The 16,776-nt window shown below is 39.8% G+C and overlaps 1 protein-coding gene across 5 annotated transcripts in view; it reads right to left on the bottom strand.

Annotated features, from left to right (window-relative positions):
* Window positions 1-16,776, bottom strand: part of Exoc2 (exocyst complex component 2) — a 180,306-nt gene that overhangs the window by 120,205 nt on the left and 43,325 nt on the right. For 4 of the 5 annotated variants that reach the window (XM_052726869.1, XM_052726870.1, XM_052726872.1 and 1 more), the window contains 4 exons: window positions 16,593-16,769; window positions 13,988-14,114; window positions 5,586-5,699; window positions 4,617-4,741 (listed from right to left, as the gene is read on the bottom strand). In XM_052726869.1, the coding sequence (XP_052582829.1) occupies window positions 4,617-4,741; window positions 5,586-5,699; window positions 13,988-14,114; window positions 16,593-16,769 (543 nt within the window). The remainder of the gene's footprint in view (window positions 1-4,616; window positions 4,742-5,585; window positions 5,700-13,987; window positions 14,115-16,592; window positions 16,770-16,776) is intronic. The other variant, XM_052726873.1, reaches the window with a different exon arrangement.

Here is a 16,776-nt window from a genome sequence, read left to right as displayed (position 1 = left end):
GTCTCCAGTGACACACTTTCTCCAACAAGGCCACACCTTCTGAGCATCCCCAAACAGCACCACCAACTAGGTCAAATGCCTGAGATGGTGGGAGACTTCTCATTCAAACCACTACAGCAGATAGTGCTGATCAGCGATGCAGGCCCTGAGTGCTACTCATTCTCCATTAGATGCCCCTCACCCACCCATGAACATACAGGTAGAACCAAATAGACTAACTGATTTAAAGGCGTTAAAAAAGAACACATGGAGTTTGGAGAAAACAAGTGATAAAGGGGAGAAATTGGAAGGGACAGAATGCAGGTGGATTAAATTAAAACATATTATATGCATTTATGAAATTCTCAAACAAAAGTAATACAGCACATGAATAGACTCAAGGAAAAAAATCACAAGTTCATCTAAATAAACACAGAATGGCTTCTGACAAAGTTCAATGTCACTTTATAATAAGGGGGTAGGGAGAGAAAAAGGAATAGAAGAAACATTCCCTAGAATAAAGATTATATCCAACAAAGCTGTGCCAACATTATGGTAAACAAGAAAAGGTGGAAAGCATTTCCTCTAAAGTCAGGGCTGGGGTAGGCTGTTTGGTTCTCTCCACTGTTATTCAGTACAGTGCTTGAAGTCTTAGCTGGGGGCGAGGGGAGCAAGAGAAATCAAGGGGAAAGAAACAGGAATGGAAGGAGTTAAATTATCACTGTGTGCAATTGTTGTAGGAATGTTTTCTCCAGAACAGAAAGGGAGGCTCATGAAACTCAGAAGACAAAAAGCAAAACAAACAAACAAAAAAATGTCACAGCTGGAAAACTGGAAATGTGAAAGAGTCTCTCAAAAGACCCTGCTTGGCTTTAGGGACAGAGTTAATAAGTGCTGGGGGAGACTGATCAGCTAAGCTCCTTCGAGAGAGTTTCTTCAACCTGTACAGCTACCTGCAAGCTGAGCAGAGAGCACCAAGGAGGCACTTTTGGGAGTTGTCACCCATGTTGGGATTAGCTTTTTGGTGATGCAGTTGGATTTTTGAGTCACCCCTGCTCCTCTAAGCAATCCTCATCCATACTTCTGTTAGTAAACTCAATAATAACTCATGGTTCACCAAGTTTGACTTGTTGCAATCATTACTTTGGTCTGTCATTGGTTCCCTCTCTGGAATGAACAGACATGCATGTGTGTGTTGTAAGATCCTATATTTAAAAGATGTTACTCTACCAGAAATCTCTTAGATTTAGAAACACTTTCAGCAAAGTGGCAAGAGATAAAAATCAATATCAAAAGTCAATCACTTTAGTATACATATACCAATAATGAACTGGACAAAATAGAAATCAGAAAAAGAGAATTCCAATCACAATGGCCCCCATAACTGAACAAAATGAAACAAATCTAGGAATAATCCCAAGAAACTAGAAGGGCTCTTCAGTGAAAACTTCAAAACACTGGGAGGAAAAAATGAAGAGACAATTACAAAATGGAAGACTCTCCCATGCTCACAGTGGCAGGATCAGTACTGTGAAAATGGCTATGTTAATGAAAGTTACTTACATAGTCAATGCAATCTCTATCAAAATTCGATTATCATTCTCTACACAAATAAATAATTCTAGGTTTCATAGGGCAGCACAAAACACTCTTGAGTAGCCAAAGCAATTCTGAGCAAAAAGAAGAAATGGAGGTATCATATTACTGAAGTTGTAAAGCCATGATAAGAAAGACAGCATGCAGCTAGCACAAAAACAGACAAACTAATGGACTAGAATAGAGGACCCCAAAATAAATCCACACAGCTACAGCTACCTAATTTTTGACCAATGTGTCAAAGACATATACTGGAGAAAAGACAGCTTCTTCAACAAATGGTGCTGGGAAAATGATATCCACATGTTGGATATCCACAGAATGAAACTACATCCCTATCTCTCACCTACTTAAAAAAACCAAACACCCTGCACAAAAAGGATCAAGACTTTACTGTAAGCCCTCAAGTTGTGAAATTGATCAAAGACAAAGAGAAAAACCCTTCAAAATACAGAATTGGCAAGGAGTTTCTGAAAATGACTAAAATTGCTTGGAAAATAAAACCAGAATTTGACAAATGGGATTGCATGAAATTACAAATGTTGGCACAGTAAAGAAAATAATCTACAGAATGTAGAAAATCTTCGCTGACTATTCATCTTACAGGGTATTGATATCTAGAATATATAAAGAACTTAAAAAAAAGTATCAAACCCCATATAATTCTGATAAATGGAAAAAGAAAGGAGAGAGCACTTCTCAAAAGATGAAGTGTCAAGGCCCAACAGACACAGGAGAAAATGACTACCATCTTCAGTCCTTAGAGAAAGTCAAATGGAAACTACACTGAGATTCCACCTCACTCATCAGAATATGGCCATTAAGAAAAACAAGCAACAAACAGTACTGGCAAGGATGCAAGGGTTTGGCAGGAGAAAGAGCCCTTATACACTGCTGGGAATGTAAACCAGTGCAGTCATTATGAAGACTGCTCAAAAGATTAAAAATAGAGCTATCATACGGTCCAAATATACCACTTCTGGGAATACATCCAAAGGAATCTAAGTCAGCAAACCAGAGAGATGACCTGCAAATTCGTGTTTACTGCAGTGTAACTCACAATAGCCAAGTTATCAAATTGGCATAGGTGTCCACCAACAGATGCAAAGATAAGAAAATGTGATAGATTAGATAGATGATAAGATACGTAGAGAGATAGACACAAATAAACAGCAGAATTTTCTTCAGCCACAGTTAAGGACAAAATTGTTTCTTTATAGGAAAACAGACATACTGGAGATCTTATTAAGTGAAATAAGCAGATCCTGATCTCTCTCTCTCTCTCTCTCTCTCTCTCTCTCTCTCTCTCTCTCACACACACACACACACACACACACACACACACACACACACACACACACTCACACACACACACAACTTCGCACAATGAATATAAACAGGTAAAATAACTTAATGAAAAAACAAAAGGTTTCTAGTACATACAACTCTATATATGGTATGATCTCATTTTAACATATGCTTAACATTATCAAAGAAAAATAGACCAAAAGAAAATACATCACAATGTTAATATGATTACCTCTACCAATAAGTAACTCTTGTTAGTTATTTCTGTTTTTCAACAATATGCTTTCTCTTTCTATAAAAAAACAGAGAAGCCAAATTTATGGCATGTTACTAATTTTTTTAAATTGACCATGATAAGTCATTAAATTACTAACAGTTAGTCAGTATGATCTTTGCTAAATCTAAAGCTCCCAACGTTCTTCTAGAGTAAACGTCTGGTAAATACTGTATGTACCTTACAACACAAAACTATTCACACAAGCTCAGGGCTCTCTTGTTGCCATAAGAACTACTACTGGTAATGCAGAGAGACAGCAATGGTACATCAGTAATCACAGGGCACCATGGGTCATCCAAGAAGAGACTCTCCTTGTTCTACTCCCTCCCAGCATGCACATGTCACCCAAACAAAGTCCTACCTCCACCTACAAGGAAGGGGCGACATGAGATACACACTTAGTGAAGAGAGGGACAGAATTATTTGATTGTTAAAAAACAAGGAGTTCTTAATACATGTTAAGTATTAGAAATCCGTCTTTCTGAAGAAGGTGCAGCCTTTTAATATACAGTGAAGAAAGATGGAGAGTTATGGACGGGTAAAATAGCTCAGTGGGCACAAGTGCTTGCCACCAAACCTCACAGCCTGGGTTTCAACCCTAGGCACAATATGATGGAAGGAGAACTGACTTCCACAAGTTGTTCTCTGACCTCTGGACAAGTGCTATGGTGAACACACACACACACACACACACACACACACACACACACACACACCCCCACACCTAAATAAATGAACAGATAAATTATTAATAGCATGTAAGTAATTAGTTATAGGGACCTTCATTTTCAAAAGCAATTATGATAAATTTTATTCATGTTTATTTACATATACTAATAATATATAAAAATACATATTGTATTCTCACTATATACAAATGAACTCATTATATACAAAAAAACTAAAGGCAGTTTTTAGAATCCTACTCAATGTCTTTCAGTGCAATATCTAAAGCTCTTGATAACAATTTTCGTTTCTTGTAATGATGATGTCAGAGAGCAGGCAGTTGATTGTGTATGTTGGGGGCTTCTGGGGTAATGGCTAAAAACAATGCCACATTATCATCAGTCCTTCACAAATAAAACACATAATGGGGAACATTTTTAGAATTAGGCACATGAATAAGATGTGATGTCTGTAAAAGGATTTTAAGAATTCTAGAATTTTGCCCATTGGGATTCAATTTCTTATCAGCCCCAAAGACTGAGCATCAAGGAGAGGTATAGGAGTCTCCTGTTTCACATGTAAGATGGGTCAACAGACCCTTTGAGACAAATATTTACAGTATTTGTCTTCAAAGAGATTCCAGCTTAGTCTGCAACAAATATTTATGGAACATTTTAAACCTCTACTTTTATAAATACAGACTGAATGTCACACCCCATAAACATGAGGGAGCACAGTGTCAGGTTTCCACAGTGGAAGTCCCAGCAGATGGTTCTCAGGGTTGCCTTACCTGAGAGAGCATCTTGAGCTTCAAAGAAGGTACTGAGGCCACCCTTCACATAGGCCAGACTGCCCTCACTCTTCTTATTGGCTTGCCTTTTGAGGTTGGTGACTGCCATCTTGAGCTGTTCAAAACTGAAATCAATTAAAAGAAATCAAGTGTCTGAGATTCCTGACAAGATTCCATTAAATGTAAAGCAATAGGAATGCTAAAGGTTCTGTGAAGCATATACATTAATAACCACATAAAAACAAAAATCTTTCAAATTCTTATCTAGATTAAACCTTTTATTTATTGTGATGCCTGACAGATATAAAACAAGTCTTACAGCTTCAGATGATAATTCCAAGTATGTCAGGCCCCTAAGAAGTACAAATGTAGGTATTATAATATATATGATTTGGCAGACAGAGGTTCAGAGTATCTATGACTGACAGGAGACCCAGCTGGTCCACTTAGCAGTTCAAAGGGGCAGTTGTTCAAAGGTAGATTTCTCCACTCACTCATGCAAGTATCCTGGAACACTGAGCACAATGCTCATCTCACCCTCAATACAGTCCTCTGTCCTTAATGACAAAATTACCTTAAGCCTGTGGTCAACTCACAATTTAAACAAGAAGCAAGAGGCAAAGCACATGAGATACATGTGTGAAGCAGCATGATGAAACCCGCTATTGTGTATGCTAGCTTAACATTTGTAATAAAGCAACAAATAAGACCATACCATTTTATTTCTACAAAATGTTAATGAGTTGCACAAATAATGAAACATCAAATGGTGGGGTGAAGAATAAAAATCTAAGAATGACATTTTACAAACAAGGAAACAGATAAACTGACTGTCAGGAACTCACCAAAGTCAAAGAACTCACAAACCTACAGCTATGTTACCATCTGCAAAGTCAGACTTAAGTCAGTGCTATTGCACAAGCCCATTGTCTGAAGCCCCTCAGAGTTCAGGGTCTGAAGTCCACTAACCTGGTGGTGGAGTGATTCTCTATGAGATACCAGGCAGCTGAAAAATTCTCACTTGTAAAATCAGCACTCATGCCATGGAACAACACTTCTAAGTCCTTCTGAGGAAGTTTACTTCTAGACAGAAAAAGAGTTAAAATTCATTACAACTGATACAGATACTAGCATCACCAAGTACTACACAATAAACTAAAATGTTTATATACAATAAGCTATCAAGGACATATTTGAACGCAGTATGGAATATACTTTCTATATTACAGCTGATTTCCTACCATGTAAACATTGTTGTGGCAAGCTGACATTTAAAATTAACCAGTGCAGGTGGAATCATTTCTTTAACCTGACATTGTTCTATCTGAGGGGAACACTGCCCTGTCACTGTCCTATCTGAGGTGAACACCACCCTGTCATTGTCTTATCTGAGGGGAACACTGTCCTGTCATTTTCCTATCTAAGGTGAAGAGACATTCGTTGCTCCCCAGGAAAAGTTCACACTGTATCTACCGTGACTGGACCCTGCCCCTAGTCATGCAATTTTGCAAGCTTTGCTGCTGGCCCACCTCCCTGTTCGCCTGATGAAGTCCAAGTTCTCAGCTCCACACTCAAGGGTTTCCCTGTACTGAACCTGCTTATCTCTTAAGATTCATTTCTGCAACTCTAGTTCTCACACTAGAAGTGTCAGAGCCTCAAAGAGATTATATTCTCTGGTACACATCACACTTGTGTGTATTTTTTTTCTCTTATTTGCAGAACCCTTTATCAAAAATGCTTCCCCGGCCTGATAAACTGCCCAAGCCAAATTATAAGGTATGTCACTTTATAGATATTTACATTTTATTCAATGAGAACTACTCCTATGCTAAAAGAAAACACAGACAGTTTCAGCATTTCTACATTTATGTCCCGAGTCTTAGTATCTGAGTATTACATATACAGCACACACACACACACACACACACACACACACACACACACACACACACACACACACACACACAAAGGAGCCTCACTGTGATCAATGCTTCATCTTCACTCCAAGGTAATACTTTTGCCTCCTGCTCCCAGCCATGATCAACACTTGATAGGCTCACTGTTACAGGGTGGGTAGATGGTGACAGACTATCTTTCCTGTTAGCTACTATATCACATTGTAGGCTTTAACGGGCATTTAGAAACTGATTTTGCAGGCCAGACATGGTGGCACATGCCTTTAATCCCAGCAATCAGAAGGCAGAGGCAGACGGATCTCTGAGCCAGGTCTACAGAGCAAGTTCCTGGACACACAGAGAAACCCTCACCTCAAAAAAACAAAACAAACAAAAAACAGACAGACAGAAAGAAAGAACTGGTTTTGTCCTGACTCGTTACTTAGGCCCACAAGATAACTGAAGGCAGAGGAGTCCTTACCCTAAATCTGCAGTTACCTAGGAAATCACCCCCAGACAAGTACTGTTGTCCATGACAGCAAAGCTGCATCCTGGAGCAAAAGCAATCACCTTCTAGGAAGCAGACTGACCCACTCACCAGACAAGAACTTCTTCCAACAACCTTGCAGAATCTAAACTGAAACAGTAACCATTCAGAGCACACCTTGGCCAGGGCTAATCATATACATCTATTGTCCCTTATCCCAATCCTGCCTCTTTTGAAACCTCAAGCTCATGCCAGTAACCTGAAAATGGGTTTGAGATCATTGGAACCCTTTATCTGTCCTTCCTAATGCGGTCATGTCAGAGGCAACAGGAACTGAGACACAGCCACCGCAGCAGCCTGAGAAGTTCCCTTACATTTTTAAGACCTTAACTCGGGTAAACTGGATCCTGGCCTTCAACACAGAAAAGAATTTCAGGATGAGCTACTGTGAAGCAGAGCTGGGTTTCTTAAAAGACATCTTCAACACAGACGGACACATAGTTTAGAGAGGAGAAGGGACCAAGAAGAATATAACACATCTGACAGAGTATGATGTGGGCTCTTCTAAGGGAGAGTGGCACTCCACTTTCTTTACAACAGCCATAGATGAGTATTCAGACTCCATCTGCACTTTCCCCACTAGCTGGGAAGGAGAGACTGGGAGGCACCATGAAAACTCGCAAGATATTTTCATGAAGGAATCAAAGCAGTTTAATCACTAGCGACTCTTGCTGCCCCTAAAACTGTTTCCATTAGATGGCAGTGTAAACTCAGAATTCATCTCAGAAGGGTCAGCCTCAGGCATCTGACCAAGTAGACAGATACATAACAGGAATGTTCATAAAACACATACTAGAGAACATGATATGGGCTTGCACACTTTCCTTGATGTGGCGATGGAGGGCAGGAGGGCTGCTGACAGCTAATGGCCTGACGCTGCTCTTTGAAGGTATGTGCTACACTCATTTCTCTTGGCTTTAAATTTCAACAACATAATTTACAATGTTACATTAAATATTATAGGAAAAGTTTTATTTTATCTGGTATAGTTTCTGTACTTAGGCTCTATACTATAGCCCACAAATCTACTTCTACAAAATTCTAAAAGGTAAATTCGAGACACTTCTATGATCTTCCTAGGAATGACTCTGCTGTCACCCTGTCTTTTTTGTAAAGGCAGCTTTCTAAATGACCTGGGGAAACTGGTCACTGTTTCTTTCTGTTGGAGATCTGACCCAATAAGAACAGAGCCAGATGTACACTGCCCAAAAGCCATGTAGAAATAAAACAGATAGTACGTATGCATCAACTGAATGCTCTAGACACCATTCCTCTGTAATGGCTCACTCAAAAATGGGAGGTGATTGAAAACAGGAGCCACACTCCATTTCACTGCCTTCGTTTCATACAAGCACCACTGCCAAGACGTCTCGATAAACACTCTCCTTGGGCGAACAGGACTTTCAAGAAACAAAATCTAGTGAAGACTTTCACTTACTAGGAGCCTATTTTTATCTTATTTTACAGCTTAAATAGTTTGTATCCATTATAACTGAAACCAGGCAAGAACATATATATTTGTGACAACCAGCACAGTAAATCAGAAATACAGACCTTTTACAAGCAAAGCCTAGTCTTGGTCAAAGTGAAGTTACCTTTTCAGAGCAATTAGTAACATTTTTATAAGTACCATGGCACCATGTGTGCAAAAACATTAGTTAAAAATTTAGGGACATGAAGGACTTTAACAGTCAAAGACACCAATAAATGCCAGTTGTTAAAAACTTGTGGGCTGAAAGATGACGGCATGCATGCTGGGTCCACCAATAAAATATATTAAAACCTGACTCATACCAAAAGCAACAAGGAGCCTATATTATGTTATTCTCACTCGCTTTTTCATAGTCAAAGAAAGCAGGCACAGCACCACAGGGTCCTCACCCTTCCACTGTACACCTAAGTGGCTACAGTGAACCTCTAATACTCACAGGCCAATTACCAGGCACTGACTCATCTTCCAAAGGCCGCCTCCCACTAGTCCAAGGAGTCACTAGGACCACAGTTGATTATTTTATACTATGCATTTATACTTCTTCAGACCTTGTTAATTACTACTTTTCCACTAGCAAATAATAGTAAAATCCCCATGTTCCTCACTTAATGGTTTAAAATTCTTAAATGACTTAAGAAATTCATACACAACATAATAAAGCCAAAGGCAGTAAGGATTCTAATCCGAACGCAACATCACTCTCTACAGGGCCAAAGGGTTTTACTAAATACTATTGAGTGGGTTAGGAAAACAGCCCCAGACTAGTGTTTGACATTCTGCCTCTCCTTCCCCTCTCTCTTTTTCTACCTGGGCCAGGGTAGGACTCAGTATAGAGCTCATGCTTAGTTCCACCTCCAGCACACCAAAAGGAGAAACAAATCCTCAAGGAACAGAATTCAGTAAAATCCATGGAGTTTTGTCAGGTGGGAAGGAGGAAGCAATAGAGGAGGGGGAGGGGAGAAAACCTATTTGAATAAATAATATCTATTTTTAATTTTAACAGTTTATTACTGTATAAACTTACTTGTGATAGTTTTAAATGTCAACTTGCCACATCCTAGAATCACCTTGGAAGGCATGTCTATGGGGGATTGTCTTGATTGTTAGTGGAGGTGGGAAGAACTACCTTGAATGTGGGCAGTGCCATGTCATGAGCTGGACTGCTTAAGAGTGAACTACCTGAGTACTGAGCAACAAGCACTCTTACTTTGTATATGACTGTGGATATAGTGTAAAAGGACCAGAGCTGGCGCAGGATACACCAAGACCAAGTTCTCAGCACAAGAGACGTATTTGCCCTGCAGGGGCAAAGACAGGGGATGGGAGACAAGAGAAAGAAGAAAAGGGTAAAGGGAGAGGAGAGTGAAGGGATATTTGCCCTGGAGGGAAAAAAGACTGCCTCTGGATAAGGTAGAGGCAGGCATGTCCCATAGGCAAATGGCAGTTTATAAAGAGCAAAAGGGGTTCCCATGTTAGGATGAGCTGAATTGTTTTGATTGGGCATGTTAATTAGGGTAGCCAAAAGGGGGCTCTTGATTGCTGGAGTCAAGACTTTGAAACCTGGACCTTGGTGGTCAGCCTCAGGAATGAGTCTGGAATAAGAAAGTGTCCAAATAAGGGAATAGACCTTGGTGGCTAGCTTTAGGAATGTAATCTAACAGTTTAATAAGGAAGAGGGAATGGGGGGTGGGAGGGAAGGACTGCCAGAGCCATGTTTGCCATGCTTGAGCCTACTAAAACCCTTCATGATGTTTTCAGTTCCTGCCTTGACTTCCCCACAATACTATACTGATTATAACCTGGAATTTTAAGTCAAATAAATAAACTCTTTCTCCCCTAAGTTGCTTTTCAGTCAGGGTATTTTATCATAGCAGTAGAACGAAACTACAATATTTATTTAAAAGATTTTTGTCCTGAGTCAGGGAGAAGCAAAGTATCATGGCAATAATAAGCACACAACCCACTATGGCTGCAGTGCCCACCTGTCCTCATGCACAGCCCTCACAACAGCCTGAGGGAAGGCCTGATCTTAGGCGATCGATCAGTAGTAAGCCCTCAATGCCTAATTAAAAGCCGGAAGGTTTGGCTCCAAGTCACACAACACTACCTTTTCAGAGGACGGTGAAGGGAGTCTGAAGCAAGCTGAGCCACTCGTCATGCCGTTTGGTTTGTTGTTTTTTGTTTTTTTGTTTTTTGGGGTTTTTTTTGCCTGCCTTCATGACTTTACAAATGTCACTAGACATGGTTCACACCAAACTGCTCTGTGGCTGGCAGCAGCAATGTCAAAAGGTAAGAAGAGGACAAGACAGCAAGAACAACTAAGACAGAAAAGATACCCGCCAAAATGAAAACGAGGGCAGCCACTAGGACAATGAGCATCAGGCCAAATCCTAACATGGCTGTTGTGCTGGTCGATTTTATATCAACTTGACACGAGCTAGAGAACAGAGGGGCTCTCAAATGAGAAAATTCTCTAGAAGACAGGCCTGTAGGCACGCTTATAGTGCATTTTCCTAATTAGTGACTGATGTGGGAGGGCCCAGCCTATTGTGGGTAGTACCACCCTGTTGTATAACAGTTTCCTCCAATATTAAAACATTCTACGCTCAGGAACACTCCTTAAGCAGGAAAGTAAAGAATGAAAAATAGCTTCAGGAAATCCCTGAAACTGACCAGATTCACTAGGCACCTATGAGCCAGAGTAAGCAGTAAAAGCTGAGAGTCCCTCTCAGTCAAAGAGATGTTGAGCTGCAAAGAAGACTCTGGGAAGAGAAAAGCTACAAAGAAGACTCTGAGACCAGAGCAGCTGCCTGGAAGGAGCAGAAACCAGCCTAGAAGAGGTTTAGACCAACTGAGGCACCTAGAAAGGACACTCTCCAACCTGTTGCGCTAGCTGCAGGTTGTGCAGTGTGCTCCAGGTTCCCAGTTGTGTGAGCTGTCACCCAGACTGGAGTGGGCTTTAGTAATACATCTGTCTTTGAGACATTTCTGCTCCTGTAAGTAACCCCAATAAAACTCATTGGTTCACCAAGTGGACTTTGGTGGTATCCATACTTGGGTCTGTCATGGAATTCCTATCTGGGGCGAGTAAACATGGGTGGTGTATCTTCCCAGGAAAAATTCTGTCACACCACAGCTGGAGGTCCTGGGTGCTGTAAGAAAATAGGCTGAACAAACTACGGAGCAGGCCAGTAAGCACCATTCCTCTGTGGCCTTTACATCAGTTCCTGCCTCAAGGTTCCTGTCCTGACTTCTCCCAGTGATGGACTGTGACCTGAGAGTTGTAAGATGAAATAAACCCTTCCCTCCCTAGTTGCTTTTGACCATGGTATTTATCACAGCAACAGAAGCTCTTACTAATACAGCTGGTCTGTCTGACTCTCCTACACAGCATGTGCTTCCCCTCAATCTCCATCATCTGTGAGCAGTCCTCTAGGCAAAGGACAGTCAGTCAGAATGATTCCTCCCTCCCATGCTTCACAGCAGGCTCAAGAAGGGCTAACTTTCTCCCAGCCCCTCATGTGTACCTGGAAGTTTTCTCCAATCCTGCCAGGCTCCCACAGTCCTGTGGCCTGCTAATAAAATAATCACTCAGAAGCTTATATTAATTATTACTGCTCGGCCATTAGCTGAGGCTTATTACTGACTAGCTCTTACACTTAAATTAACCCATAATTCTTATCTATGTTGAGCCTCGTGGCTTGGTGCCTTTTCTCAGTTCTGCCTTGATATCTTGCTTCCTCTGTGTCTGGCTGGTGACTCCCGACTCTGCCCTTCCTCTTCCTGTCTCTCCCGGATTTCCTGCCTGGCTATAACGTGACTCATCATAGGCCAGAGCAGCTTCTTTATTAATCAGTCATAGCAACACATATTCACAGTGTAGAGAAACACATCCCACAGCACTCATGGGTTTTCTGTCAACTGCGAGCTTATTTATCCATGCTTGGCAGCCCCTTGCGCTTCTAGTTGGAACTATCTCCATCTCAATTTACAGGATACTGAAACCCTTGAAACAGTTCTAGAATGTCCAATGGTTTAAATATGCTACCTAGACATCCCAAGCTCACTAAAAGCTGCTAAATGTCAGGGCTTTTCAATAAACAATTCTGGCCCAAAACGCACTCCCCCACTCCACTCCCCATCCCCGCATCCCCTTGAGCAGGGATACTACAGCAGTGAAAATGCACTTTTCCCTCAAAAGCATTAATGATCTATCTTCAAGTGTAGGCATGAAGGTTCAGTATTTAAAGATTAGTAAAAATATTCCTCATTCTTAGAAAACCAAAAACATGGATATGGTTAAGGCACTAACAGAACTTGCTACCTTCCATAACTATTCATATCATGGAATTCTGTAATCAGATCACTAAGGCCAGAAAATAGATTAGATAAAATTAATATGTTAGATGACTTGCTTAAGATATACGGATAAAGGTAGCTATGGTAGTTTGAATGTGGTTGGTCCCAAAAAGTCATAGGGAGTGGCACTATTAGGAAGAGTGGCTTTGTTGGGATAGATATAGCCTTGTTGGAGGAAGTGTGTCACTGTGGTGGCGGCCTTTGAGGTCTCTCTTGCTTAAACTTTGCTCAGTGTGACTGTCAGTAGATTTCCTGTTACCTTCAAGATGTAGGACTCTTAGCTACTCCTCCAGCACCATGTTCATGGACTGAACCTCTGAAATTGTAAACAAGCCACCCCAATTAAATGTTTTCCTTTATAAGAGTTGCTGTGGCCATGGCATCTCTTCACAGCTATAGAAACACTAACTAAGACAGTGGCCATACTTGGGATCATGAAAACCAAACTTTAAATTCACTTGTAAAACAAGGTATCACTCAACTGGCACAATTCTGACAAATAAAGTTAAATAAGTCTGGATTAAATAAGAATTTAGGCAGGACTTATTAAACATAAAAGATCACTTTGGATCAAATTATTCTAAAATATTTCTAAGAAAGTGAAGCAAATGAATAGATTATAATGCTATTGATTTTAAATATCATCTAAACATATGAAAATGTACTAATGCTCATATCATTAATTAAGAGTGTGTTACAAACCAGGGAAGCTCCATAGTGCAATAGTTGCCTAGCATATAAGGGCCCTTCATTCCACAACCAAAACCCCAAACAAAAAGATAGCAGCTATTAAAATTTCAAAACATTTTTTAAGCACAAAATGTAAACTCCCCGCAAAAAAAAACAAAATAATTTTGTCAAAAATTTTATCTAGTGAAAACATTGAGGCAAAACTCATCAAGCTTCATAAAGATTACCACAAAAATAATAATTAATAATTAAATAATAACAGTAAACAATCCATTTGGCTGAGTTGCCTTCACCTGTGCTCTCCAGGACATCCCTGAATGTGACTCCCTCCACTGCAAGAACATAAAACACTTAGAAGCTGGAAATTAAAGAGCCAGATGGTACTCACTTTTCAATTTCAATGCCAAGCGGATTCGCAGGACGGAGAGACAAGGGAGGAATCCCTTTATTCCTATCAGTCCGCATATCATAATAATTCATTTCATCCACCCACACTGCAGACTGATCTAAAATGCCTGTGAAAGTTAGGAATATGCATTCAATAACATAAAGACCATCCAGGCACCTTTACATCTTATCACACTGCTTTATTTTTTAAGAGATTTAAGGGCACTACAGCTCAAATTCTTTTCATGCCCAGTGGCTTTATAAAAAATACTGAGAATCTACAGAATGGCAAAAGTAACATCTCTTGGTTTATGGTGTCACTATACATTATTCAACGAAGATGATTTTAAGCCACTCACAAAACATTCTGAAAAAAAGATGTTTTCCAAATAACACATAAAATTATTTGTACACTGTTAAGTATTAATGATTATGTTGATAATAACATTTGAAAAGTTAAACATAAGATACAATGATATGACTTATAATAACTCTTTATTCAAGAAAATACTCTGAACTCTGTCAACTTTTGGGGAAAAAATGGCTGAAAAATCTCAAGACTCAAACATTCAAGCTAAGCATTTACTCCATAGAAAGCTTCTTGAACATGACTAAGGAGAAGCAGTCACATGTATGACTTGTATTTAATACTGAGGTTCTTTTCCTGACTTCCATAATCTAAAGTCATTTTACTACAGGTAAAATGCACGTTTTTAACATTGTTTATCTCTCTAAACACTAACATGTTTTCATGAATAATTATGCCAAAAAAAAACATAGTTTTGTTATTTCTCATTCTCTTCATTATTCAGAAGGCTGGAAAAGTCCTACATGATACTTAAAGAAAAAAAAAAAGCATTTTTCCCTAGTTTAGGCTGATTTGGTAAGTTCAACAAAATATCAAATGAACAATTAAAATGGTTAAAGAATGCATGGCTTCCATAATGGAAATGGCTAGATTATTCAGGGCAAGCTGACTGGGTACAGACCTGTAAACAAGATACAAACTCTACAGACAGCATTCTTCTTCATGGGACCAAGCTCTGTACTGCCCTAGTCAGTACAGCACATGCCCATTACCACTCTAGGGACTCTGGGCTGCAACAGAGCAGGAGCAAGTGTGCCCTGCGGCTGCACCAGGAGCAGCAGAGGCTGAGGCTTCCCAGAAGAAGGTTGTCTGAACACCAGGCAACAGGACTGTACAAACAGAGCACTCCGGCAGCCATAGTAGACATTAACAAGGGCTCTATACAAGCTTATACAGAAGTCCAACACACTGAGACTCTGTCATTTATCTGCATTGCATCTTTTATGAGTCATCCTAAATACCCTGGGCTGAGTGTTCAGAAGAAAATGGTACTTTCACCAAAATTTTCTTCATATGCTATATAAACAAATATTATAAGACTTTTATCAAAAGATGTACACTTCCGCCAGAAAGCTGTAAAACAGGTCCATGCTTTGATTTCAGAGTTTACTTTCTGAAGATGTGAAAAATATATACATATTTAAATGGTGTTATATTTCTATATATACATATAGAAATCATATACTAATTCAAATTTTAGCTTACCTCTATTCCTTACATTTTTACTTCAAAAATCTATAAAGGATTTGTGGAGGACAGCACTGTAGGGAAGCTCTATGAGCTGAGATAGATAAGAAAACCTTATTTTTCACTATAGTGAGAGCACTGCCTGAATTTAATTAGGACTGCTGTTCTTATAGTACACAAAAATTTTCTATTTGTTTATTTATGCAAGACCTTACAGGATCACAATGAAGAACTAAGAATATTTTATTGAGAGATAACGTATCCATGGGAATAATTTTAAAATTACTAATTTGTTCTGTAAAGTGCTACACACTTTACATTTATGTTCTAACTTATCTGATCCTGTGAGGTAGATGTTACCATTCTGCATTTATTCACAGAAAACAGACATTGGCCCTACACAGCCATTGGTGGTAAGAGCCTAGGTTCAGAATCTGAAGTTTGGTTCCGCTAACCCAAATCTTAAGCGCTGCAAGGTAGCAGGAGGTAAGTACCCAAGAAGAGAGGAAGCATACATAACTTTAGGGGGACAGAGAAGAGCATGGAAAGCTAGAAGGCTACATTTCATCTGGCCTTGGAAGGACACAAAGCATAAAGACAGGGGGAATATGATACAGATAAGACTGCCACAGATTTGGCCACAGTAGAAGCTATAGCACTCTGAATCTTAACCATGTAACAGTGTTAAAACAATGTCATATGCTCAAGATCAAGAAGCCAAAACTAGTATTCCAAACTGCCAAGGGGACAGATTTTATCAGTTGTAAGACACTTCTTTACAACTGTCATCTTTACAATGACAGGCAACTTAGTAAACTGCCTTTCAAAGAATGGTGCGCAGTGAGTTCAGAGCCAGTCCGCAAGGCTCTATCATGAGAAAGACAAAAGTCATGAACCAGAAAGGTAATGCAAACTGAGACACACCCTGGTATCATCAAAATGAACACACTACATCTAATGAGACAAGACAGTTGTGTGTTTTGCAAATTCTACCAGTTTTAACACCTGAAAGCCAATATTCTTTCTTTAGGATAGTCACTATGAGTCTTACCTATTTTTTCAGGTTTGAGTAGCTTAAAAGACACTGTTGAGGTTCCTTTGCCCCCTGACTTGGTTGTGACAATAATGTCTCCTTTGTCATTTTTGGCTTGCCCCACTCGACACACAATTTTACTTGCAGACATCCATTCTGCCGTGAGGAGGCAATTATGTCCACAAATTGTCAAGCCTGAAAG

The sequence above is a fragment of the Peromyscus californicus genome, unplaced genomic scaffold (assembly GCF_007827085.1).
Source record: "Peromyscus californicus insignis strain IS unplaced genomic scaffold, ASM782708v3 Scaffold_8__1_contigs__length_139910024, whole genome shotgun sequence".
Lineage (NCBI taxonomy): Eukaryota > Metazoa > Chordata > Mammalia > Rodentia > Cricetidae > Peromyscus > Peromyscus californicus.
This window is presented reverse-complemented; position numbering and strand designations above follow the sequence as displayed.